General features: G+C 47.6%; 3 protein-coding genes across 4 annotated transcripts; 2 read left to right on the top strand and 1 right to left on the bottom strand.

Annotated features, from left to right (window-relative positions):
- Nucleotides 1–358: 358 nt before the first annotated feature.
- rbm41 (RNA binding motif protein 41) lies at nucleotides 359–6,246 on the top strand. Of its 2 annotated transcripts, none has more exons than XM_056595516.1 (7): nucleotides 359–719; nucleotides 1,156–1,272; nucleotides 1,502–1,703; nucleotides 2,353–2,557; nucleotides 3,091–3,575; nucleotides 4,816–4,963; nucleotides 5,522–6,246. In XM_056595516.1, exons 1-7 carry the CDS (start codon nucleotides 712–714, stop codon nucleotides 5,647–5,649), a joined length of 1,293 nt encoding a protein of 430 aa, XP_056451491.1. In that variant the 5' UTR covers nucleotides 359–711; the 3' UTR covers nucleotides 5,650–6,246. The 2 variants fall into 2 exon arrangements, with proteins under 2 accessions (XP_056451491.1, XP_056451492.1); XM_056595517.1 differs by lacking the exon at nucleotides 359–719 and adding an exon at nucleotides 735–842.
- An 820-nt stretch (nucleotides 6,247–7,066) lies between these two features.
- cldn2 (claudin 2) lies at nucleotides 7,067–10,674 on the bottom strand. The gene is made up of 2 exons (XM_056595536.1): nucleotides 9,837–10,674; nucleotides 7,067–9,335 (listed from the first exon to the last, which is right to left on the bottom strand). The coding sequence occupies exon 2, from the start codon at nucleotides 9,285–9,287 to the stop codon at nucleotides 8,475–8,477; it is 813 nt and encodes a 270-aa protein (XP_056451511.1). The 5' UTR covers nucleotides 9,288–9,335; nucleotides 9,837–10,674; the 3' UTR covers nucleotides 7,067–8,474.
- An 11,682-nt stretch (nucleotides 10,675–22,356) lies between these two features.
- ripply1 (ripply transcriptional repressor 1) lies at nucleotides 22,357–25,034 on the top strand. Its single transcript, XM_056595538.1, has 4 exons — nucleotides 22,357–22,650; nucleotides 22,955–23,033; nucleotides 23,816–23,889; nucleotides 24,010–25,034. Exons 1-4 carry the CDS (start codon nucleotides 22,550–22,552, stop codon nucleotides 24,236–24,238), a joined length of 483 nt encoding a protein of 160 aa, XP_056451513.1. The 5' UTR covers nucleotides 22,357–22,549; the 3' UTR covers nucleotides 24,239–25,034.
- The last annotated feature ends 526 nt before the right edge of the window (nucleotides 25,035–25,560 follow it).

The raw sequence follows: 25,560 nt of genomic DNA, 5'->3' as shown, positions 1-25,560 counted from the left end.
GTTACTAACGTGTCGAAATATTTTTTTATTTATTTGTTATGTTAATTCAAGCGATAAATACGTTTATTTGTCTATAGAAAATAATCGGAGGTAACTTCCGTCCAGCCACAGTACTTCCGTCACGCCAGGGTGTTCTGTCACGCCAGGGTGTTGTTCTCCGGGGCTGCAGCTGGACCCTACTCCTAATTTCAGGTCGGAAACGGGATCAGAAACGAAAGAAGAAAGATGCTGTTTGACCACCAGTCCTGAGTCCTCAATGTGAACTGAGTGGCCGCCCCCTCGATGTGGACTGAGTGCCCGCCCCCTCCATGTGGGCGGAGTGCCAGCCCCCTCCATGTGGGCTCCGTCTGCGGGCTGCAGTCAGGGGCTTCTCCTTTTTTCTGCTGATCTATGAAAATGTCAGTATCCCCACTGAAGTGATGAGATTTGTTAACGACCCCCTCTGTGTGGACGTTGTGGGGGAGTTTGCAGTGACAACACGCTCTCATCAAAAATGTTTTGCTGCGCCTTAGTGGCCGATGTATTTCCCTGTAGGATGTACTTGATCACATTTGCAAACTCAACCTAATTCTTTGCCCCTATATGATATACTTCTCTGATAGATAACACTTTATCGGTGCTCCATGGTCTGGTCTGGTCTGCTTGAGGAATGTCATGTGACTACATTTCCCATGATTCCTTGATCTGTACCAGGAAAAACAAAACGGCAGCATGCGAAGGTAAACAGCACCCTTCATTTCACTCATATCGATCATTGTCTCACAGATGCAGATTTTTGTTAAACATCAAGTGAGATTATTGAACATTATATATAATATATATTGCACTTATATACTTATAATGTAAGTCTGCACGTTGGGCACAGCGTTAGCCGCGGTTGATAGCTCATATGAGTGATTCTTGAGTTGATAATATAAATCGAACTGATCATCAAATGTTTAAAACATCTTATATATCAGGCTTATCACGTGCCAGTTACCAAGCAACGACACATAACTGGCATGCATTAAACATTATTAGTCCCGAACATAAACGCCAAAGGACACCACGTCCGAGAACTACAAACACCTCTCTCTAAGCGTGTTCTGTGAGTGTGATATTCTCTTGTGGCTGAACATGTGAGGTGATGTTAATGTCTGTGTGTGCCGGGGACAGGGTGAGCCGCCAGGCGTGTGAGGACGGACCGCTGCTGGACTCCCAGGAGACGGAGGGCCAGAGGCAGCTCCACAGTCTCCTGGTCCAGCAGCTCCACACGGACGTAGACATCGATCGGTGGGTCATCAACACACCTGTCACCTGCTCCTGAATAACCTTGGCCCGGTTTTTTGTAGTGACTCCCTTTTGTGTTGTAGATTGCCTCCCTTGTAAATCGCTTTTGATTAAAACATATGTTTTTATATCTTGATGTATAAGTAAGACATTGTATTCTATAATTGAGCCCTGTTGACGGTACAGATTCTCTCGCTATCTCTATCTCTCCCTCTCTCCCTCCCTCCCCAAGCCTGGTGGCCAAGCGGCGCTGCTTTGCCCCGGCTGCCCTCTACCGGCCCTTCGGGGAGCAGGCCAGCGGAGTGAGGAGCCTGTCCCAGTTCCAGGCCCTGCAGCACGGGGACCAGGAGCTGGCCAGCCTGCGAGAGCTGGGCCTCACCGACCCAGAGATCCATCTGTGGCTGAGCCGAGACGCCCCTGAGCTGACCGAGAAGGTAACACACACACACACACACACACACACACACACACACACACACACACACACACACACACACACACACACACACACACACACACACACACACACACACACACACACCCCGCATCTTTACAGAAGATTCAAGTCTTCCTTGCCCGCCGCCATTTGAGTTATTGAGGATTCATAGCGAAGCGCGTAGAGTTTCCTTCCTCCATGATCTCAGGCATTCCAGTTGGGCTTGTAGTAGGGCTGCTCGATTATGGAGAAATCATAGTCACAATTATTTTGGTCAATATTGAATCCACGATTATTCAGACGATTATTTTTGAGTTTGAAAAAATGATGTATTTATTCAGCATGTCTCCCAAAAAACGCTTTGTAACTGAGAAGTCAGAAATGTCACATTAAACAATACACAAAATGGTCAAATAGAAAATGTTCAAATCTAAATTAATAAACATATGTATCCAGCTGTTCTGCACTTTCTATAGAACATTTTCTGAATAAAAAATAAATAATAATAATAATTGTTACACCTCGATTATATTAGTTTTGTGATCGTTTTACGCTAAAATCGAAACCGCAATCAAAATTCGATTAATCTCCCAGCCCTAGCTTGTAGTGTGTGTACATCTTGTCGTTGGGTGTGTCCCCCCCCCCAGAGCCACGGTGTGTGCGCGGCCCCTAGCGCCCGGCAGCAGCGCCTGCAGGTCATCAGGGACAAGATGGCGGCCCGGTCGGAGCTGCTGTCCCGTCCGCAGCGCTTCACCAACAGCCGGGCGCTGTCCCGGCGCGAGATGGAGATCGAGCAGGCGCTGTTCCACGGCAACGACCGCATGGGCTTCCTCTCCGCGCTCTACCACCGCAGTGAGGGGACGCGCTTGTGTGTGTGTGTGTGTGTGTGTGTGTGTGTGTGTGTGTGTGTGTGTGTGTGTGTGTGTGTGTGTGTGTGTGTGTGTGTGTGTGTGTGTGTGTGTGTGTGTGTGTGTGCGTGCGTGCGTGCGTGCGTGCGTGCGTGCGTGCGTGCGTGCGTGCGTGCGTGCGTGCGTGCGTGCGCGCGCGCGTCACGTTTAAGATACCACGGACAGACAAAGAGTTGACACTATTATGTGTTAACTTCCATTCACCGTTCCCTGAAGGAGGGATCCCCCACTCTGCTTTCCTCCGCAAGGTTTCTTCCTTGATAGTTAAGGGAGTTTGTTTCTTGACTTTGGGGGACTTTAGTGGGTGTCATAAACATCTGGCCTGTAAAGCCCTTTGAGACTGTAACTGTGATTTAAGGGCCTACACATATAACACCTTAACTATAAGTCAAATCACGGGGGTATATTATGGGGACGATTCGCTTTGCGTTCGCACTAGGAAACCTGTACCCTGACGGCTCTGTTTCCAACCTGCAGATCAGGAGAGTGAGGAGAGCCAGCAGGGGGCGCCGTCCACCTCCGACCCCATGGACTCCGTCTACAGAGACGTCTTCATCGAGGAGGGACGACCCGTGTCCCCCACGGGCCGGCAGGAGAACTCGCCCTATCTAACCCCGGCCGACCAATCACGGCGTTCCCTGACGAAGACCGACCAATCGCAGGGCTCCGAACCGTCCCGACCGACGAGGAGCCCGTCCACCCCGTCGGAGCCCGGTCGTAACACAGCGGGTCGGGGCCCAACGCGAACGCACCACAAACCGCCGTCGGTTCCTCCGACGGAGCTGGATATCAGTCGGCCAATCGGCAGCCTCTGTGCGGCGGGGCCTGACGGCGGCGTGCTGACGGTGCGAGGGGATATCGAGGTCGTCTCGGACGAGGACATACGGGGGAACCGCGAGGCCGAGGAGGGGATACGCGCCATCCCCCGGTTCCAGAGCTACCGGCCTGGGGAACCCTCCAAGGTAAACGCCCTCTCACTCCCGACCGGAGGTGTGAATCTACACGTGCGTGTAAGATATACACACGTGTGTGTGTGTGTGTGTGTGTGTGTGTGTGTGTGTGTGTGTGTGTGTGTGTGTGTGTGTGTGTGTGTGTGTGTGTGTGTGTGTGTGTGTGTGTGTGTGTGTGTGTGTGTGTGTGTGTGTGTGTGTGTGTGTTTAGTGCGTTTTTCAGGGGTATACAAGTCTTACACGTGGGAAACTCTAGCCTGGGGTACAGATATTAACATCCTGATGAACTATCCTCAGTAACCTTGACCTATTGCCATGCTGGAATGTTAAACACACACAATACACAAGTAGACTTGACACACGGAATTCATGGGAAAGACGGATCGCAATAAAAAAAACACTAATATCCAGGCCAGACGCCAGAAGTATATTTTCTGAAAGTGTTGTGTCAAAGCTAAGTCATAATTTATCGTCTATTTTTATTGGGCCTCATCACATTTACATCCCCAAAGGGACTCGGTACACATACATTCAAGATTAACATCGCATGCCTCGACTCCCAAATCAATCTCAGCGGGAAGCCCGTATAAACACGAGAAGGACGTCTCTCTCAGGACGGAGAACGGCGTTAGGTTCTGGGAGGGAAGTCATGGCACCGCCTCAGTACCCAGTGAGATGTAGAACGTATCTATTTTGCAGTGTGTTTTCAACACATCACCCTTTCCGTGGGCGGGTAACATCCACGTTTCCGTAACGATTCCTGCTGCTTTCAATGCGAGACGATTATGAGCAGCAAAGAAATGGAAAGGAAATGGTTTCCTGTCTGATACCATTTTTGTAGATAAATAATAATCCAATAAATATTTCGTAAAACTAAATACAAAGATATTTCGTATAACATTATTGTCATTGTACAGGCAGATTACAATGCTGTAGCCTACAATGGTACCTTTGGGCTTGAAATGTGTGTTATATTCTTTATTCCTGGGCTCTCTCACGCTGGTCTCTCCCCCGCTGGTCTCACTCCCGCTGGTCTCACTCCCGCTGGTCTCTCTCCTGCTGGTCTCTATCACGCTAGTCTCTCTCACGCTGGTCTCTCCCACGCTGGTCTCTCCCACGCTGGTCTCTCCCACGCTGGTCTCTCCCCCGCTGGTCTCTCCCACGCTGGTCTCTCCCACGCTGGTCTCTCCCACGCTGGTCTCTCCCACGCTGGTCTCTCACGCTGGTCTCTCCCACGCTGGTCTCTCCCCAGGTGCTGTGTGTGAAGAACCTCAGTGCGCAGGCGTCTGTGGCCCAGCTGGTGGCGCTGTTCTCCCGGTTCGAGGCGGAGGGCGGGCCAGCGCTGCGCTACCGCCTGCTGACGGGTCGCATGAAGGGACAGGCCTTCATCACGCTGCCAGGTAACCAGCTGAAAACCAGGCAGCACAGGGAAAGCAGCTCGAGGTTAGATAGTTACACACACACACTGAAATGCAACCACACTTACACAGCGACGTTTTCACGTTTACATTTACATCTACATTTAGGGCATTTAACAGATGCTTTTATCCAGAGCGACTTACAACTTACACTTTTTACAAATGTGCTTCCTGATTGGGTGACATAGTGCAAGGAATGGTCACCTCCTGCATTACAAACTGGCGAGTGATGTCCCCCGGTCCCTATGTGCGATTGTGTTTGTGACGGTCCCCGTGGTTTGAATGTTTGTTTGCTTTGCTAACTGTTCGAAACCTTGATGGGAGGCGCCTTGCTGAATGGGATGAACTCTCTTCAGGGAACCAACTCCATGACCACAGTTTTGAATACTGTGTTGATTTCGCAATACTTTTTCATAATTATAATTGTATTATTAATGAATTGCTGACGTCTCCAACACGCATCGTTTTTTTTGTTTTTTCTTTTAGATGTGCTTATGCCTGAAAACATTCACACATTAATATATATATTTTTCTCTGCAGACATCGAAACGTCCCAGAAAGCTTTGGAGTTGATCCACGGTTACAGGTTGCTAGGCAAGCCCCTGGTGATTGAGTTTGGACGTGAACGGCGAGAGGAGGCGGGGCTACAGAAAGGAAGTACAACATGACTTCCTGTTTAACAGAAATGGACACTTAAATTCAAGACAAACAACATTTTTCTTGTTTAATCTCTGTGCTGAACTGGGAAACCAGGCTGGTTGAACTGTGTTGGATTGTACCAGAAACAATCCAAGAGACATCACCTCATGTTGTGACAATGTATAAACTCTGTTTAATAACTGCAGTAATTAAACATTATTACGAACTCCTGAAGCTCCAGGCTGTTGACTTGACTGTTGGTTGATCTGTAGGAGAAAATAGAGTTGTCGTTCTTCATTCACATTCACTGTTTGAATGAATGTGAGTGGCCTACAAAAATTGCAGCGTTGTCAGTTGCCAACATTTCCAGGACAATTAAATAACAAACATGCCCAATATTGAAGGCAAAGTTAAAGTCAGAATTGTAGCTATTTAGTTCAAGTTGTAGCTTTTTTAATAGCCTCGACTAATCATTCTGTGAATGTTTGTTTTAATAATCGATCTGAATTAAATTAAGCTTAGCTCTGTGTATTTGTATGTGTTAGAGAGAGAGTGAATGTTATCTTAGTCTGACCTTGTAGACCTTCTATCTCACCTAATCATTAAATCACTCAAACACACACACATATACTACTATGCTCTTCGAACAACTATTTAAATTTGTTATAGTTCAAGATTATGTAGATATTGAAGGACAATGCCGGTCTGGTTGATAAAACCATTGATACAGTTTCTCCTCAATTCAGTTTAAGTACATAACTTTGTTGCCTTTAGTGTGAGCCTGTTTGCCACGAATATTGTCTTTTGTCTTTTGAAATCAATGTGGTTAGGGTTAGTTTGAGTTTGACACTTATTTTGACTGGAATAACAGATGTTCTAATGAAGGCAAGAGAGACGGTCACGATGCTTGATCACCATGCGATATTATCCCTTCATTAAACTAGTATTTATTGACTGCCAAATGTTCCCTAACCTGAAAACCTCAGCCCGCTGAGTGGACTTTTATCCCGGCACCAGCACTGCCCACCACAACCTCCACATCCCACCCGTAGGTAGCCTTGAACCCTGCCACGATCAATATTGCAGCAACAAATCATCGATCACACAGGGAGCTTGGTTTGTTGACAGTTGACAGGACCGGGCTCTATCCCATGGAAGCACCAACGTCCACAATAACATGTTGTACATGTTATTAGTGAATAGCTGCTAACACAACATGCATGGTGTCGCCGCAGCTCATGGTGTACCGGGATTCTGTGCATGTTCCTATATTCCCCAACCTGTTCTCTTACACACCACACCACATAATCACACCCTAGTCTCCCATTGGACTGCATTATTCGTCCCCTCTCCGCTTTGAGAGCCAGTGTTTGTGTGTGTGTGTGTGTGTGTGTGTGTGGGGGGGGGGATCTTTGTGGTGCATACTGATGGCTGTTTATCCCCCAAGAAGGTGATGCACACGGGTAATGGATGAGGAGTCCTATCCTCCCACACACACGCTCACACATTCATTATGTACAGCGCTTTAAGTGCCTCAATAAAACACGCAATATAAATACAGTTCATCATATCACAGTCAATGCCATTAGTAAAGCATAGCAATTGTAATGCTTTACTACTGTGGCGGGAGTAGTTATGCTAGCAGAACATTAAGGTTAACTGTGGTTGGTTTAAGGCCACTAATTAACAAAAAGGACATCCTTTTCAATAAGTATCTTCAGGTATACGGTTTGAAACAAACTTATTTATTTCCTAAATAAAAACAAAACAATGCAAGTCAAACTCAAACATATTTCATAAAAGATGAATAATTACATTCAATTATAAACCAGTGATGTGGATCTAAAACCGCCATCACTGGTTAGTTTTCTATCACGCATCACATTCAAAGAGAACATTTCTGTTGGAATTTTCTTTTTATACAGAAGAGGAAAACAATGTCTAAAAAAGTTTGACCAACAAACTGATCTTCAACCTCTGCACCAAAAACATTATTCGCCCTTATCCACTCTTGGGCTAAACTGGGACATGTGTATCTTTAACACACACCGCAAATGTATCCCGTTCCCCCCTCACAAGCCAAAGCATGAGGTACATCCTCCTGACTTCACGTCCATGACCTGCCGTAAGCCACATTGACGAGGAGGTTAGCGACTGATTACTGTGAGGAAGTGAGGTCATCAAGTGTCTCCCATCTGATAAGGCAATCCCCCTCCAAATCCCTGTGCTTAGTAACTAACTGCACACTAAACTGGAAAACGTATGGATGCCATCGACTCATTGAGTTACCAAAGTAAGTGTGTTTAGCCAAGTTGTAGAGAAATGGGGTAAAAAAACAACATTTCAGGGTTGTGATGCAACCGTATGCAAAGAATAACTATCTTCCTTAAACAAACATTATTTTGTGAAAAACAGAACAGTGTATATACTGGGAGTAAATACAAACGTAGATTAAATCATTTCATAAAATGTCCTCTGACAGTGAAGTCCAAAAACACACTACTGACATTAGGACAAGTATTGATCAGGAGTTGTCCTACATATTTTCTTCTCAAATGCCCTCCTTTGAGGAAAATCCATGGTATGCGTGTGTATGTGTGTGTGTGTGTGTGTGTGTGTGTGTGTGTGTGTGTGTGTGTGTGTGTGTGTGTGTGTGTGTGTGTGTGTGTGTGTGTGTGTTTTTGACAATGTGATGTGTGTCCGTGTGTGTGTGTGTGCATGTATGCCTGTGTGTGTGTGTGTGTTTGAGTGTGTACAAGCGTGCTTGCGTGCATGCCTGCCTGTGTGTGTGTGTGTGTGTGTGTGTGTGCGTGTGTGTGTGAGTGTGCATGTGAGTCCGTCGGGGGGGTACCCCTCAGACGTACCCCGTGACATCATACCCCGGTGCCTTCTTGGAGCCCCGGGTCGCGTTGCCCCCGTACCCGGACCCCCCGCCGGCGCTGCGGCTCAGGCCGTGTGCCCGGCCTCCCGTGTTAGCCCCGCCCACCTGGAGGGTGGGGTTGCGGTAGGTCTGCGAGGAGGTCCGCAGCCCCCCGCCGCCTCCCGCCGCCTGGTACCCCGGGTAGGGGTACCCGGCCCCGTTCCCCCGGGCCCCGCCCCCCTCCTGGCAGAAGGAGGTGCACAGCAGCGCCCCCCCCAGGAGGGAGAACAGAGCCGACGCCAGGCCCAGGTACAGGCTCTGGCCCAGCTCGAACTTCATGCTGTTGTGCAGGCCGGGCTGGTAGAAGGTCTGCACCACCTCGTGGGTGGTCCACGACACGGGGATCAGGGACAGGAAGCCCGCCGTGAAGAACAGCGCCCCGCCCGCGCCCGCCACCCGGCTCTTGGCCGCGGGGGCGCCCTCCAGGCACACGGTGCACTGCATGCCCAGGGTCGCCACGGCGACGGCCAGCACGGACAGCACCACGGAGATGACCATGAGGGCCCGCGAGGCCTGCAGGTCGGGCGGCAGCGCCAGCATGGAGTTGTAGGTCTCGCACTGGAAGGCGCCGGTGCTCTGGTACACGCACTCCATCCACAGGCCCCGCATGCTCTCCACTGCCGTGACGATGTTGGAGCCCACGTGGGCCGACGTGCGCCAGTAGGGCAGCACCGTGGCCACCAGCGTGCCCACCATGCCCAGCAGGCCCAGGAAGAAGCCCGTCAGCTCCAGGCCCGCGGAGGCCATGGTTCACGGCCGGGGTGGGGTGGGGGGGGGGGGGGCTGGGTGGGTCGGCTGGGGAGAGGGTGGAGGAGGAGACGGGGTCTGGGTGAGATGGATGGACGGACTGAGCCAACGATAGAGAGATAGATAGAATGAATGAAAGACAGACAGATTGACAGGCAGATTGACTGACAGACAGACAGACAGACAGACAGACAGACAGACAGACAGACAGACAGACAGACAGACAGACAGACAGACAGACAGACAGACAGACAGACAGACAGACAGACAGACAGACAGACAGACAGACAGACAGACAGACAGACAGACAGACAGACAGATAGATAGATAGATAGATAGATAGATAGATAGATAGATAGATAGATAGATAGATAGATAGATAGATAGATAGATAGATAGATAGATAGATAGATAGATAGATAGATAGTTGATAGATGGATAGACTGACCGATGGAGAGAAAGACAGAGGGATGGATAAAAAGATAGATCTATTGATCGATCGATCGATCAGTACATGATAGATAGATAGATGGATAGATGGATAGATACCTTCAGCTCTAAGTAATAAGTCGATGGATGTTGTTTCTCCTGACGTCCGGTGGAACTGTACTTTTTGCTCAGATACCTTTTTCAGTTGTCAGTGATTTTAGACGAAGAGTTTGAGCCCCCTACCTACCGGATGATTGTCATGCTGACTCCTACCTTAGCCTTGTTAACATTAGATTCCTTTTTAGAAAAGAAAATCCTGCTCTCTCTCTCTCTCTCTCTCCCTCTCCCCCACTCTCTCCCGACTCGATTTGTCCCACTTGCAGCACTATATTATTCACCCAATTTACCTTCGAAGTGAATTTCCAAGCCTTCACACAGAATAACTCTGTAGGCACACAGGACACTCTGCCGCTGATACTGCCCGTCACTCTCTCGGTCGTCAGAAGATGCTTTTGATTTTTCCGTCAGAAACCCCTGTTTTCTATCTTCTCGGTCTTCTATCTTCTGATCTTTTGACACCAGTTGCTCTTCATAGACCTTCATAGGCTAACAGACTCCCTTCCTACTGGTTCCCCCCTCAGTCTGCACTAGCTTGTTCTAGATCCCTCTTACCTTACGCTGAATAGTGACATTGTCATGTTTAAAAAGTACAATTTGTCCGGGTTTCTCCTGAAAGTCGTTCTTTCCGTCTGTCCGTCACACAACTCTCTATCTGACCCTGCTGTTTGCTCTCTGCCTTCCCCTACTGACCTGCATTAGATGTTGTTCTCTCTCTCTCTCTCTCTCTCTCTCTCTCTCTCTCTCTCTCTCTCTCTCTCTCTCTCTCTCTCTCTCTCTCTCTCTCTCTCTCTCTCTCTCTCTCTCCCCCTCTCTCTCTCTCTCTCTCTCTCTCTCTCTCTCTCTCTCTCTCTCTCTCTCTCCCTCTCTCTCTCTCTCTCCCTCTCTCTCTCTCCCTCTCTCTCTCTCTCTCTAGTCCATCCAGACCTTCACCTGCTGTGAGTACATGTAAAGAGACACACTGAGTACTGTTAGTGGGCCACTGGGGTCACTCTGCCCCCCCCCCCCCCCCCCCCCCCACCTCCTGTTAACCATTCACCGCTCTGTCCTCCCCATTCGATCAGTATGTCCTCACCCTGACGGTGTATCCTCACTCTGCGCTGAAGAACACCTGTCAATTCCACAGGGATGAGGAGTCTGCGTTGTGATGCTACGGCCGGTCACATCGCTAGAGGACCTAGAAGAGTCATGACACACAACCACTGTTAAGGCATTTAGGAGACGCTTAAATACAACACAACCTTACTACAACGTTGTCATCTTTTAGGTGTAAACATAAACTTAATAGTTTAAGTTTATGTTTACTTAATAGACTATCAGTCTATCCGAACATTTTGTCGGAGCAACAGCACCCTCTCTGGCGAAACGGGGGTCATTGCATGAGCCTTTTCGGCTTAACAACGGTCCAATGATTTTTAGATTGTATCGTTTTCTTGCTCTTTATCTTGTCCACACAATAACAGTAACAAATACATTAGCTGTAGTTACGTCACTAAATGTAGGTTTTCTCTTTTTCCTTCATTATAATATCCCCACTTGATTCATAGTCGTGTGCACGTGGATCACGCTCCTCACAATGAATGGACAATCAGTGGGCTTGATACACACTGGTGCTGGGAAGTGGCATAACATCTAAAGTTCACACATTTCATTTTAACTCTGATATGTTCTTGCACTACGGGCCGTTCAAAAGCTATGTGTTTAAGAAACCAATCATTAGGAATTAGAGGATTCTCGTCATAGCATTTATTGGACTTTTATTCTGAAAAACACCTGTCGTCACCAAAGTTATCGAACCACTCCAGCCTGCTTTTCGTTCATTAAATACACATTTGTATCCTACAGAAATAACTCTGGCACACATGTGAGCACACACATAAGCATACACAAACCCGCATATAGCAGCTGAAATGGCAAAGGTCGGTACACTTGGGATTTACAAAATCAGTCAAATGCAATACAACCGTACGTACCATGCCGGGGGGTCGGGTAGGGAGGGGGGGTCTCTGAACGAAGCGCTCCGCTCTTCCTCGGTGGGCGGACACACGCTCCAGTAGGCTACCACAGGCATAGACCGGGGATGCGCTGCCGGGTCCCACCGTGTGTACGTTTGTGTGTGTGTGTGTGTGTGTGTGTGTGTGTGTGTGTGTGTGTGTGTGTGTGTGTGTGTGTGTGTGTGTGTGTGTGTGTGTGTGTGTGTGTGTGTGTGTGTGTGTGTGTGTGTGTGTGTGTGTGTGTGTGTGTGTGTCTGTGTGTCTGTGTGTGTGAGTGTGTGAGTGTGTGTTGCTCTGTTACTGTGCATTGTCTCTCATCCATCCGGGCGTGCGAGGACAAAGCCATGTTTCCTAATCCGTCCAATCAGAGCCTGCATGGCATCAGCAGCATTATGAGATTACCGTATAATCCGGCCACTTTCTTAGCTGGCCGGACACAAGGGCCAAATCCAGCCGCCAGGGGAACAGTGTGGCATTATGTGGTTCACATAGAGAGGCCCCGTACACCCGTCACCCTGCTGCAGGCTGGAGGGGCCGCTGTCCCGCTGTTGTGACTGCTGTACAGCCCATGGCTGTAATCACGCACACTAACACAATAGACTACTATACCACACAATGGACTGCAATAGACTACAATACAGCACAATATACTACAACTCAGTAGGATAATAGACTCCAATACAAACAAGAGACAATGTAATTAAATGTAATTAATTAACTAGGCTATGTAATTAAAAAATATATATATTTGATAGTTCTATATGCTATATTATACTATGCTTTACTATACTATGCTATAGGCCTACTGTATACGATATAGCCTTCTCTATTTTACTTTCGCAGTGATCACTAACACTTTAAAGAGATCTAACCTGAAACATACGTTTATAATTATTTCAGTTAAGAAGGAAACAAACAAACAAACAACAAACAAACAAGCAAGAAAATAAAGCAAATAATAAATTTGGAAAAGAGGCTGTAGTATGTTCTTCAAGCCACTAGATGGGGCGCAGGGACAGATGATGTACTTGCCCATTTTATTCCTGTTCACGGAGATATTTGTGTACGACGCGCTCACTGCCCAGAACTGGCAGTCCAATAACACAAGCTATCTTGACACCATAAATCCATAAACAGGTATTACAAAAATACATTATATTATACGATACTGTGAGTGGATATGAGCTAACGGGTCCCAAACATCAGTGACCTCTGCTTCTCGCAGCACCTCACACCTCAAGGTGCTGGTGGTAGCAGCTAGCGGTATACCGTACCACCACCAGGGGGGGGGGATTCCCCCGACTCCTGCATGTGAAGGTGTTACACTAATCCATCACATTAACACGTGCTATAGATCCAGGCCCCAGTCCAACCTACAGCACCAGGCCCCTTTCTATCCTACAGCATCAGGTCCCTGTCTAACCTAGTGTTGCATAATATCATCAATAATAATGACAGGAAATCATCTTGAGACCCACATGGCTCATACCAACAAAAACAACAGCAACAATTTATAAAAATAAAACTCAAAATGGGACAAGCCCGGATGTGACGGGTGATGTGCCGATACTGCGTTTAGAAATGTCCTTATCGTAGAACACATCGCAAGATGGTGCACTTTGATTTTCTTTTTTGGCCTGTTTTAAACAGGACGAAAACAGCAAAACAACAAAAATATGTAAACAAACAAACACACAGAGTATTGTTCCTGGATTCACTCCTACAGCTGAGCGCCAACCCAGCATGAGTTAAAAATATGCTCTGTATGTACATAAATGAATAAATACAATATATAATATATATTTATGTTTTTATTTAAGTATATACATTATTGTATTGTGCTTGTATTTATTGGGTAAGTATAAAGGTATCTGATTTCTATACAGGCACACATGTCTTTGATAATACCAGACTGAATTTCTGAGTCTTGATTACGGAGGACGACTGCTCTGTGTTGACTGAAGTCAGCTCAGCTCAGCTCCTCAGTTCGAAGAATCCCACGCTCCCTGTCTCATGTGTGGAGGCATCAAGGTGTCCACACACACACTTCACCTTCACACACACACACACACCTAGTACACACACAAACACACAGTAGATCTCTCTCGGGCACACACACACACACACACACACACACACACACACACACACACACACACACACACACACACACACACACAGTAGATCTCTCTCGGGCACACGCACGCACACACACACACACACACACACACACACGCACGCACACACACACACACACACACACACACACACACACACACACACACACACACACACACACACACACACACACACACACACATCTCTCTCTCGTAGACACACATACAAAGCACACCTCAAACTCTTTCACAGACGCCACACTCTCACACTCTCTCTCTCTCTCTCTCTCTCACACACACACACACACACACACACACACACACACACACACACACACACACACACCTCACAAGCTGACCCACACCTCGCACCCACGCGTTCGTAGGCACACTTCAGGGCTCTGCCTCCAAGCAGCCTGTCGTCGTGCCGGGAGGCTCTTGTGCACGCTCACACGTTGTGTTCCCACAACAGCACCTACAGGTCCACAACCCGTCCAACGCACGCACACGTGAACACACACATACACTCATTAATGTACATATTTACACATTGTCACACAACCATACACACACGCACACACACACACACACACACACACACACACACACACACACACACACACACACACACACACACACATGGATAGGCAATGGCGCTATACGCACACAAACACACACACATTGTAAAAGTGTGTGTTACAACAACGCAATTTACGCACATAATCAATGACGACAGATTGACTGTACAGTATAGATGAGCACTGGTTTACCCTCTACACACACCTTCATTAAGAAGGTGTGTGTAGTTTGTGTGAAACAGTCCGCATAGACCACCACAGGGACCTGGCGAGTCCAAACACACGTCTGGCAGCAGCAGAACCCTAATACTTTTTAGGCTTGATCCGGACAAAAGCCAGATTCTAGTTCGTGCTGATCTATTAAAATAGTAAACACCCCAGGTCAGGGAATTATCCCATGGGGAAGTCGCTTTTGCGATGTGTTAATCCCCCTCAACCAGCATCTAATATACCTATTACATACTAGGGGTAAAATTGGGTAAACGTTTCTGTTTGTTGATGCTTGTTTCTCTCTCTCTCTCTCTCTCTCTCTCTCTCTCTCTCTCTCTCTCTCTCTCTCTCTCTCTCTCTCTCTCTACTCTCTCTCTCTCACTGTTAATTATGTGTTTTTCAGGTTAAACACATTTCATCCACATAACAGCTGTTTTTCTTCCCATTTAATTCTGTCCAGACAGCCTTCAATGGAGCAGCATTCCTGTCATTAGCCTTATCTGATTTCAAGGTGAAACTCTGACAACCTAAGGGCCCTTAAGGGCCTAATAACATTAAAAGACCTCAGATTGGGGCCTGGAATAAAAGCCGCTATTGTTGGGAGTGACAGAGAGTTCCGTGTGAGCTCGGGTCACGGGAGAGAATCGCAAACAAGCTGAACCCAATAGCTTCCCAACTCTTTAAATGTCTATTTATACTTTCTCCTCGGTGCTGATTGAATCCGTATGTGTGTGTGTGTGTGTGTGTGTGTGTGTGTGTGTGTGTGTGTGTGTGTGTGTGTGTGTGTGTGTGTGTGTGTGTGTGTGTGTGTGTTTGACTGTATGTGTGTGTGCATGTGTCTGTGTGTGTGTGTGTGTGTGTGTGTGTGTGTGTGTGTGTGTGTGTGTGTGTGTGTTTGACTGTATGTGTGTGTGCATGTGTCTGTGTGTGTGTGTGTGTGTGTGTGAGTGTGTGTGTGTGTGTGAGAACATGTGAGTAGGTGTGTGTGTGTGTGGTTGTGTGTGTGTGTATGTGTGCGTGTGTGTGTGTGTGCATGCGTGCGTGCGTGCGTGCGTGCCTGCGTGTGTGTGTGTGTGTGTCTGTTTGTGTGTATGTGAGGGCGTGTGTGCATGTGTGCGTGTGTCTACTTTGTTTGGCGGGCTATGTTGAACTTGATGGTTGTTTGGGAAAAATGTGTTTTCTCTGTGAGGAGATTTGAAACCGCTAAGTGAGTTCCCCCATCCAGTGAAACAAAGACACCGCAGCGCTTAAACCTTCCTTAACACCCAATATATTCTAATGGTATCGCACAATGGGTTTGTAAGCAGCTATTGTAGCTGTGCTCCAGGCAAGCAGATTCACTGAGAAAAAGCTGAGATGCTGACCTCAAGTCGTTTCCTAGCCCCCACACCCTTTCCTTTATCTTTTGCCAGGCCGCCGTCGTTGTAAATAATTCGTTCTTCATGACTTGCCTGGTTAAATAAAGGTTGAATGAAGTCGAAAATCAAACCAAGTCACTAGCTTCATAAACTCATGTCTTCAATTGTCCATTGTCTGAGAGTTAGCAAGCTAGCAAAGCCCACTGTACAAACCTCCTGTGTGTGTGTGTGTGTGTGTGTGTGTGTGTGTGTGTGTGTGTGTGTGTGTGTGTGTGTGTGTGTGTGTGTGTGTGTGTGTGTGTGTGTGTGTGTGTGTGTGTGTGTGTGTGTGTGTGTGTGTGTGGGATATTGGGCAATATCCCGAGATTGAGGTCTCAAGCTTGGGATATTGTTTTCAATCGCAAAATGTCCCCGTGACGGTTGTCACGTCACGCTAATAAAAACAAATAAACCGCTAATAAAAGATAAAAAAATCCAGGCAAAAAGGGTTATCTTGTTTATTTTGGAGTATGCACGTGAACACTCGACCTTCGGTCTCGGGGGCTATTCCCCACTAATCACTTCGCCTTCGGCGAATAATTGTTAATTATTACCTTCCTTTCCCCCAGGAAGAGTCATGAGACATCCTTTGTTTTTTTCCAGACGACCTTCACTTCCTCTGGCTCCACCATGACCCAAACCCTCCTAAACCATCCCAAACCATCCCGAACCAGTCCAAACCATCCCAAACCATCCCAAACCATCCCAAACCATCCCGAACCAGTCCAAACCATCCCAAACCATCCCAAACCAGTCCAAACCATCCCAAACCATCCCGAACCAGTCCAAACCATCCCAAACCATCCCAAACCATCCCAAACCATCCCAAACCATCCCAAACCATCCCAAACCATCCCGAACCAGTCCAAACCATCCCAAACCATCCCGAACCAGTCCAAACCATCCCAAACCCTCCTAAACCATCCCAAACCCTCCTAAACCATCCCAAACCATCCCGAACCAGTCCAAACCATCCCGAACCAGTCCAAACCATCCCGAACCAGTCCAAACCATCCCGAACCAGTCCAAACCATCCCAAACCATCCCAAACCATCCCAAACCATCCCAAACCATCCCGAACCAGTCCAAACCAGTCCAAACCATCCCAAACCATCCCGAACCATCCCAAACCATCCCAAACCATCCCGAACCAGTCCAAACCAGTCCAAACCATCCCAAACCAGTCCAAACCATCCCGAACCAGTCCAAACCATCCCGAACCAGTCCAAACCATCCCGAACCATCCCAAACCATCCCAAACCATCCCCAACCCTCCTAAACCATCCAAAACCATCCCGAACCATCCCGAACCATCCCGAACCATCAGCAGAGGAGATGGTGCCTGCTCTCCCAGCATGGACCTGGTCCCGGCCTTGGTCCGCCCTGCCTCACTATCCAACGAGGCTTTGAGTGCCGCACCAGGTGATCCTGCTGCTGCTGATGGTGAGCTGGTGGCGGTCATCCGTCGTGTTTCCCTGATGACAGAGGCGCCGCTCGTAATGCGTGATGTTTTCCCTTGTTGCCTAGCAACCAAATAGCACAGAAAAACAAAAACAAAAACATAATCAACGGGGGTCACTCCTGCTTATGTTGTTATAGGGGGATTATTTCGGTATGAGCAACTCTCTCCCCACCCACGCACACACACACACAATCACTCACACACACACACACACACACACACACACACACACACACACACACACACACGAACACAGCCTCCTAGAGGTGAAGTGAGGAGGTGTCAGTGTGGGTGCTGTCGAAGATGACACCTCCCCCTGAGGTGTGAGGAGCATCGATGAGGAGAGGTCACCACACACACACACACACACACACACACACAGGTCAAAGGTCAGATAGCCCCTTCCGGACCGACCCCGGGTGCAGCATGCGCCAACACTCAGGAGCAGGGTCATCGAGGTGTTAGCCCGGGGGTGTGTGTGTGAGTGTGTGTGTGAGTGTGTGTTGGAGTCAGTGGGAGTGTGTGTGTGTGTGTGTGTGAGTGAGTGGGAGTGTGTGTATGTGTGTGTGTGTGTGTGTGTGTGTGTGTGTGTGTGTGTGTGTGTGTGTGTGTGTGTGTGTGTGTGTGTGTGTGTGTGTGTGTGTGTGTGTGTGTGTGTGTGTGTGTGTGTGTGTGTGTGAGTGTGTGTGGGATGTGTGTGACTTCACACATCCTGGTACATTTATCAACCGGCTCCGTCTGTAGGGGCCTGGATCCACATTGTTCCCCCAAACAATTCCAACCCAGTGCCGTGACTGATTGGATCTGGTGGGACTCTGCAGTAACGCGTAGGGATGAGAAGGTCTGCAGAGCATCGATGGGTTAAAGGCATTAGTCTAATATCTCTAATATATACACAGCCTCGCGTGGATCAGACGTTTCGGCTTTTCGATATTATGACCCCGGAGAGAGTGCATCCACTGGCTCGCAGAAGTGAAATAGAAGCCAGAAAGCAAATATGGTAAGCGCTGAGAATACCACCACGGCCCAAAGCTGTTCTGTATTTTCTGCATTCCATCTTCTGAGCAAACTCAATTCCTTATTCCCCCATCTCTCTTTTTGCAACTAAATAAACACAAGCGAGCCCACTCACATAGCTCCCCTTCAGACCCCTCCCACCGTCGCCGCGTGCCCTGAGCCGGAGTGGCGTGGGCCAGATGAGATTAATCCAGCAGGCCCCCCACTTTGTGTGGAAGCCGTTCAGGCACACGTTCAGTGCTGCTGATACTGTACTGGCCGTCCGCCGTCGGGACCACATGATGTCTTATGAAAACGACAGCCGCCGTCAAGTGTCAAGCTGGTGTTCAGGTCGTCCTCACACACACACACACACACACGTAAGGTTTCGTGGTCGGGACTGGTCAGAGGGGCCGGAGACCCTGAACCCTGGAGAATTGCTGGGTGACAGACAAACGTCAGTCAGACACACACAGGTACACTGACACCAAACATGAGGAGCAATGGGGTCCACCCCCCCCCCCCCCCCCCCCCCCAACCCACTTAGTCTAGGGCAGTGGTTCTCAAATGGTGGTGGAAAGAATACTTTTGAATGGGATTCACCTCTCCATGCTCTGACCCTCCCCTGGCCTTGTGCTTCTTTTTTGGGGGGGAGAAATTAGCCAACAGTTGCACGCGCAACCTAGAGGGGCTACACTCGTTGAGTTGTTTGAGAACCACTGGCCTATGGGTGTAGCGCTTTAGGGAGCGAGGGAACACGAGTGACCGGTGGGAACCCATATGAGGAAGCACAGGACGACCCGGAAAAATCAACCGCCACAAGCAGAGCCCATGCCAAAAACAATAATACCCAGGTGAAGCTCTGAGTCAGGTTACAGGCATGTGTTGTTGTAAAATCACTAATCTTATCACGAGATCGCCCTTAAACGGTTGGCTGATATTATACAGTATGTCCTGTGATATCAGCTTGGGAATGTTTTGGGTTAGACAGAGCAGTGCTCTATAAGGTTATGCATCAGAAATTTAACATTTCAGAATCTAATTTCAGAAATCTCCCACAATGCTGCCGTCCAAATCGGCAATGCTGATTAATCCATCGGCATGGCCAATTTGTGTTATTAAACAATGTACTTATGATTAAGTCATTCAATGATTACATTTATTGGTTTTATCGTAGGCCTATATGTGTGTCTGATTGTGTATTATGATCAATGGACATCACACACAGACACACACACACACACACGCACACGCAGCATAAGAAAGATAAGTGCCATTTTTTCACGTTGTTTTTTGGATTACGATTAGCCTAGACCTAGCCTATTGGTTCGGTACATTTTTGGTTTTGGGTGTAAACGACCCTAAAGCGAACTACATAGCCTATTTCTCGGCAAAGTGTGTAATCTCTCTTTAACCAACGTGGAACAACAGGATTGTTGTTCATGTCATTGTAAAATACATCGATATCACAAACTAAATGTAAAGCGGCTTATTCGGCTTTAGAGCGCCGTTTGCCACGTCAATTGTTTTCTATTAATTTAATCTGAGGGATTAACTAAAATACGGGCCACAACGAAAAGATAATATGTACACAACAACACAAGACCAGTTGGTCAGCGTTGATCAGCATTCCTCGCCCCGGGGGGGGAGAGTGCTTCTGGAGAGACAGTTGCGGGCTGTGTGTGTGTGTGTGTGTGTGTGTGTGTGTGTGTGTGTGTGTGTGTGTGTGTGTGTGTGTGTGTGTGTGTGTGTGTGTGTGCGTGCGTGCGTGCGTGCGTGCGTGCGTGTGTGTGTGTGTGTGTGCGTGCGTGTGTGCGTGCGTGTGCGTGTGTGTGTTGGGTGGTGGGGGGCGGGGGGGGTCGCATTGACGTCTCTATCAGCAATCGTAAAAACAAAGAAGGTACTCCCTACTCCGCAAGAACGCACACACACACACACACACACACACACACACACACACACACACACACACACACACACACACACACACACACACACACACACACACACACACACACACACACACACACACACACAAATAAACAGATGAGGTCGAGTAAACACCAGCCTTGTTGTGACAGGGTCGTGTTGCAGAGGGCAGGAGACATTTGGGTGACCGGTCAACTTTTGTCTGGACAGCCATAACGACCTGCTGTACAATTTGGTAAACCAGTCCAGGACGTCTTGGTGCCCAGAATATAAAAAAAGAAAGCGATAGAAGAATGAAAAATTTAATAAATAAGAAATACTACGACAAAAATAAAGAAAAGAAGCAAGAAATAGACAATGGAAGATAGTTAAGGTGTAAAATGGTGTGAAGATTGTCGAAATAAAATAAAATAAGAACCTAGAGAATAAAAACTGAAGTTTTCAAAAGAGGAATACGAAAAGGCAAGAAAGAAAGATTGCAACGACTTCGACTAATTCCCTCTTTCTGCAGGTTAAAAGACGCCGTACAGGTCATTTACAGAAAGCTGACCACACAACAAGCCTAGATACAATATTGTTCTATGTCGGCCTACTTCCATTAATTAATACAAAAAAATCTAAATTAGATAGGCTTACTATATAGCCAAATAAGAAGTTTGGCATATATGATTTGCGTTCATGATACACCTATTGATTATATTTTACTATTATATTTTATAATAGGGCCTGACAGTGTGAACAGGCCTATCCATCATTCGTTCGTGACAACGATACGTCCTCTAAAAAACAGCGTTTAATTATGAACCATCCTTCCCATAGTGTCAGTCACACAAAGCTGTGAGCAGTGAGCGTGTCAAATCAGATTAAACCCTGATCGTTATCGAGCTGATAAGGCAGACAGCGTTTGTGCGCTGACTGAAAAAACGCCTTATCGTCGCCATTTGCGCCTTTTGCGCCAGTTTGCTGCTCTTCGCCCCTGCGAGGCTTGTTTGTTTAAACTCAGGGGCCCTCGGGCCCTTCATCAGCCGCTCATTAACGCTCTCATTAGAGCCGAGGCGGTCGGTGAGGATTCTCACACCTGTCCTAACGAGTAGATAGAGGAGGACGCGTGCTCCGGGACCGGAGGTTTGGTGCGACGGAGACTTGATGATGGAGTACAGCATTGGCGTCGTGATGACTGGAGGAATGGAGAATATTGAGAATAAATTCAACATTGGTGTTTATTATTTATTTATGGGAATAAAGGATAATTTGGTTGGCAATAAGTTGTTTAATGATGCCACGCATGGTGCTCGGCTTTGCTTCATTTGTGTCTTGAATCTTTCTTTATTTTATGTTCAGCATAGAGGTATAGGCTTATTTCTAATAGTGGCCAGAGTGAAACACAATAGGCCTATGTTTTGAAATGTTTTAAAATAGTTTGCTTGGCTCTGGATGATGCTGATGCTGTGTAACATATAGGGTTTCTACTCTTGCAGTAGGCTACATAACGTGAGTCATTCAACACATCAGAATCAAATGAGATCAGAGCTGGTTCTCCGCGCTAATTGGGTTACAACACACCGCGGGGTCCCCGGACCGCTCCCCCGCAGTCTCTCTCACATATGGTGTCTAACTTTTCTCCTCTGTGTTTTCCAAAACAACCCCACGGCTCCGCATTTCTCACTCTCCCGCTGCGAGGGGTTATTTACTCAAGTGGACATCTCTTCACACCAAATGCTCCCCAAACTCCTCGATAATTTAAAAAAGCCCCCCTCCTGTTCAGAGTCATTTGGCAATGCCCCACCCCTAACGCCCCCTCCGGTGCTAGGGCTGGTATAAATACCCCGGGCATGGTCGTCGCATAGACACTACAATACTCTTTACCAGCGACGAGCAGCCGTCCATCCACTCACGCTCAGGAAGGTTAGAACAGCGCTCTCTAACAACTCCCGAGGACACACACAAGAGATCCCTTGTCTCTTTTTCCGAAGGTTTCCTTTGGACGAATAATCACACTTGAACTGAAGCGAAAGCAGCGCCGAGCAGTGAGGATGAGTTCCGCGTGTTTGGTTGCACGCCGGTCGCCCTTCAGCGTGGCACCGTGTTCGCGCCTCCGGACAAAGGACGCCTGCCGCCCCGCAGCATCTGACAGGTAGGCACCGGTACATCTGTGATCGATTTAGCGGACTGTAGCATTTATTGGGTAGTCCTATTATATTATTATAGACTTTGATTATAGGCTCTTTGTGAATAACGAAAATTCAGAGAGAATATCCTATATTTAATGGGTAGGCCTACGTTTTGTGAAATAAATATTCTTCTATCGGCTTAATTTAACCAAATTTTGTATTGTAAAAAATGTGTCTACTTTTAAATACAATTTGTAATGGAAGGCAATATCATTTTTTGACTCTAAGCCTCTTCTTCTTCTTCTTCTTCTTCTTCTTCTTATCCAGTCGTTCAGCACTTTGGAGACCTTGGCTGGCCCAGGACGCAGGCGCGGCGGGCGGGTGCCCCCGGAGCAAACTCTCCACTGTAAGTTACATTTTTTTCCACCTACGAAAACTTTGTCTTCATAGGACATGTGCAAGCTGATAACAGCTGAATCAGAAGGTGTCGGCGAAAAGCGGCCTTATCACCTTAAGGTTCCCCCTTCCCTCCTATCTCGACATATTCGACAGCCTGACACCTAACTGGGGTGTAGACCAACACCTGACGGCAGCCAAATGTTTATCACCTAGCTGTCAACCTATATCACACCCATTTAATTCCGAACATTAACGTTTGTTAGTGGTTGTTGTGATTATTATTGCTAATAGCCGTAGATTGGCTTAAACTGTCGAGTTCCCCGGAAAGTTGGAAACTGCGATCGCTTTCTTGATAGCCGAGTGTAGAGAGATACCAGACTGGAGAGAGGGGGGGGGGGGGGGGGGGGGGGGGGAATGGGAGGGAGAGGACATTCTCCCAAAATCCCCCTGCCGGGAACACACCTCGTAATGGTTTAATGATGTTGCTCTCCTGACGACGCGCTGGCTTGGGTCTGTGGGCCTTCACCTCACGAGCCATCTGGCCGCCGCTGGGTGTGATCTCTTTGTAAGCAGCCACAGAAGAATCTGCTTATCTCCCTATTGAAGCGCCTTTCCTCCCTTTTTCATAAACACTGATATCACTAATACGTGTTGCTGACAGGCATTCGTGATGAGTCACCGTGCCAAAAACCTTTACTTTACTCTGTCAAGCGAAAGCGTTTCATAAAACCCCCTGAAGTTTTTGTGCGGTTATGTGGTGTTCATGGTCCCCGTCTCTGTCTTCCCCAGCCGTACTCCAGACCCACGGTGCCAGGCAGTCTGTCCTCCGATGGCAAGCCTCAGTCCTTCCAGCACCCTGTTAGGTCAGTACCAACCCCTCACCCATGACTCACACACACCAACTGCACACTTCTGTAATGTTGTCAGGAAATTGCACACGTCACCACTTGTCATTAACCCGGTTTTGCTTTCTCCGTACGCAGGCTTTTCTGGCCCAAGTCCAAGTCGTTTGACTATCTGTACAGCGACGGGGAAGTACTGCTGCGGAACTTTCCCATCCAGGCCACCATCAGCTTCTACGACGAGTCGGATAGCGATGATGATGATGATGATGATGATGATGATGATGAGGGGGATGACGACTCGGAGGAAGAGGCGGACTCGGAGGAGGAGTGCCTCAAACCCCAGTCTCATTTCACCTCCTATAACTGACGCATGGGACGGCTTTCTTCCAGTGCCGCCACCAGCACCAAACGTTTCATCAGACGCTTTTTGTTGGTTTTACGGGAACCTTTAATCCGTTTGCTGTGAAAGTTCACTTGAGGTTTCAGACCTCCAGCGTCAGTGACGATGCCACCAAAACACATGTTCCCTCGTTAAAATTACCACTTGACAGAAACTCCAAATGCATGAGTGTGTTTAAAGGGCTCAGCTTGTTAAGAATAAAGCCCCCCCCCCCCCCCCCTTCTCAACCACACACACACGCATACATCAGCGATCTGCTCCATAGATCCTCATGGCATGGTGGTCCTACAAGTTCCAGAACCTCCCATTCATATCCGACGGTCCCCAGTGCCTAGGGTGTGGCGTTTTACAATCTACTGTCCACCAAACTTGGGAATGTGTGAAAGTAATAATTGTGATATGTGTAGTGGTGCACTTTTCACTCAGAAAGTGAGAGTTTGACACGCTGCTCTCTTCTAACTAGTAATCGATCGGTGGTACATTGGGGATTGGGTAACATTTAGAGGCCTTAGTGTGTTATGTCCGGAGTGGTCGGACAGAAGATATCCCATATTGGGACGCATAATATGTTTACAGGCCGACGCAAGGTCGAATCCTCTGCCATGTTTTTGTATATATATACAACAAAATCTATTTACATTTTATAATTTATTCCTAAAAACATGTATTTATATTGCACTATTTTGTCTACTTTTATACAGATTTTGTTTTTGTCACGTCAAAACACTGTTCGAACAAAGTTTCCTCAATGTTTTAATTAAAGGAACTTTTTAACTGAATGCACATGCCTGCCTTTGTCTTTACTCCTTGTGTGATAAGAGAGACTTGATTAGAGAGAGATCGCTGCTCCTGGGGATTTGAAGGGAATCTCCCTTGGCACGGCTGAATCCCGCATGTTATCTGATCACAAGGCTGATGGTCTGATTACGATATCCCACCCCTCACCGACTCCTCCGGAGCCTTTGGTGTTTATCTTTGGCTTCTGATTGGCTGCCGTGTGCCGTCGCTCTGGTTACAGCCTCAGCAGGCCTCCAAGAGAGGAGGAGACAGAATTAGTGGATGAAAAAAGATTTGTGTCAATTAAAAAAAGAGGGGGATAGGAGTGAGGGAACAGCTACCAGGAGGAGGTGAAAAGGGTTGGAACCGATCGGTTGAAGGTAGCAATTTATTCAGGATGAAGAATGTAAAGAATTCAAAGGAAAAACTGGAGCGCATGTTTACAGAGAGAGAGAGAGCGGGAGAAATATGAGACTCTCCCCGGAGATAGGTGACTGATCTCCTCAGGGGTG

The sequence above is a fragment of the Gadus chalcogrammus genome, chromosome 7 (assembly GCF_026213295.1).
Source record: "Gadus chalcogrammus isolate NIFS_2021 chromosome 7, NIFS_Gcha_1.0, whole genome shotgun sequence".
Classification (NCBI taxonomy): Eukaryota; Metazoa; Chordata; class Actinopteri; order Gadiformes; family Gadidae; genus Gadus; species Gadus chalcogrammus.
The sequence above is the reverse complement of the archived record's forward strand: the minus strand, read 5'-3'. Positions and strand labels throughout refer to the sequence as shown.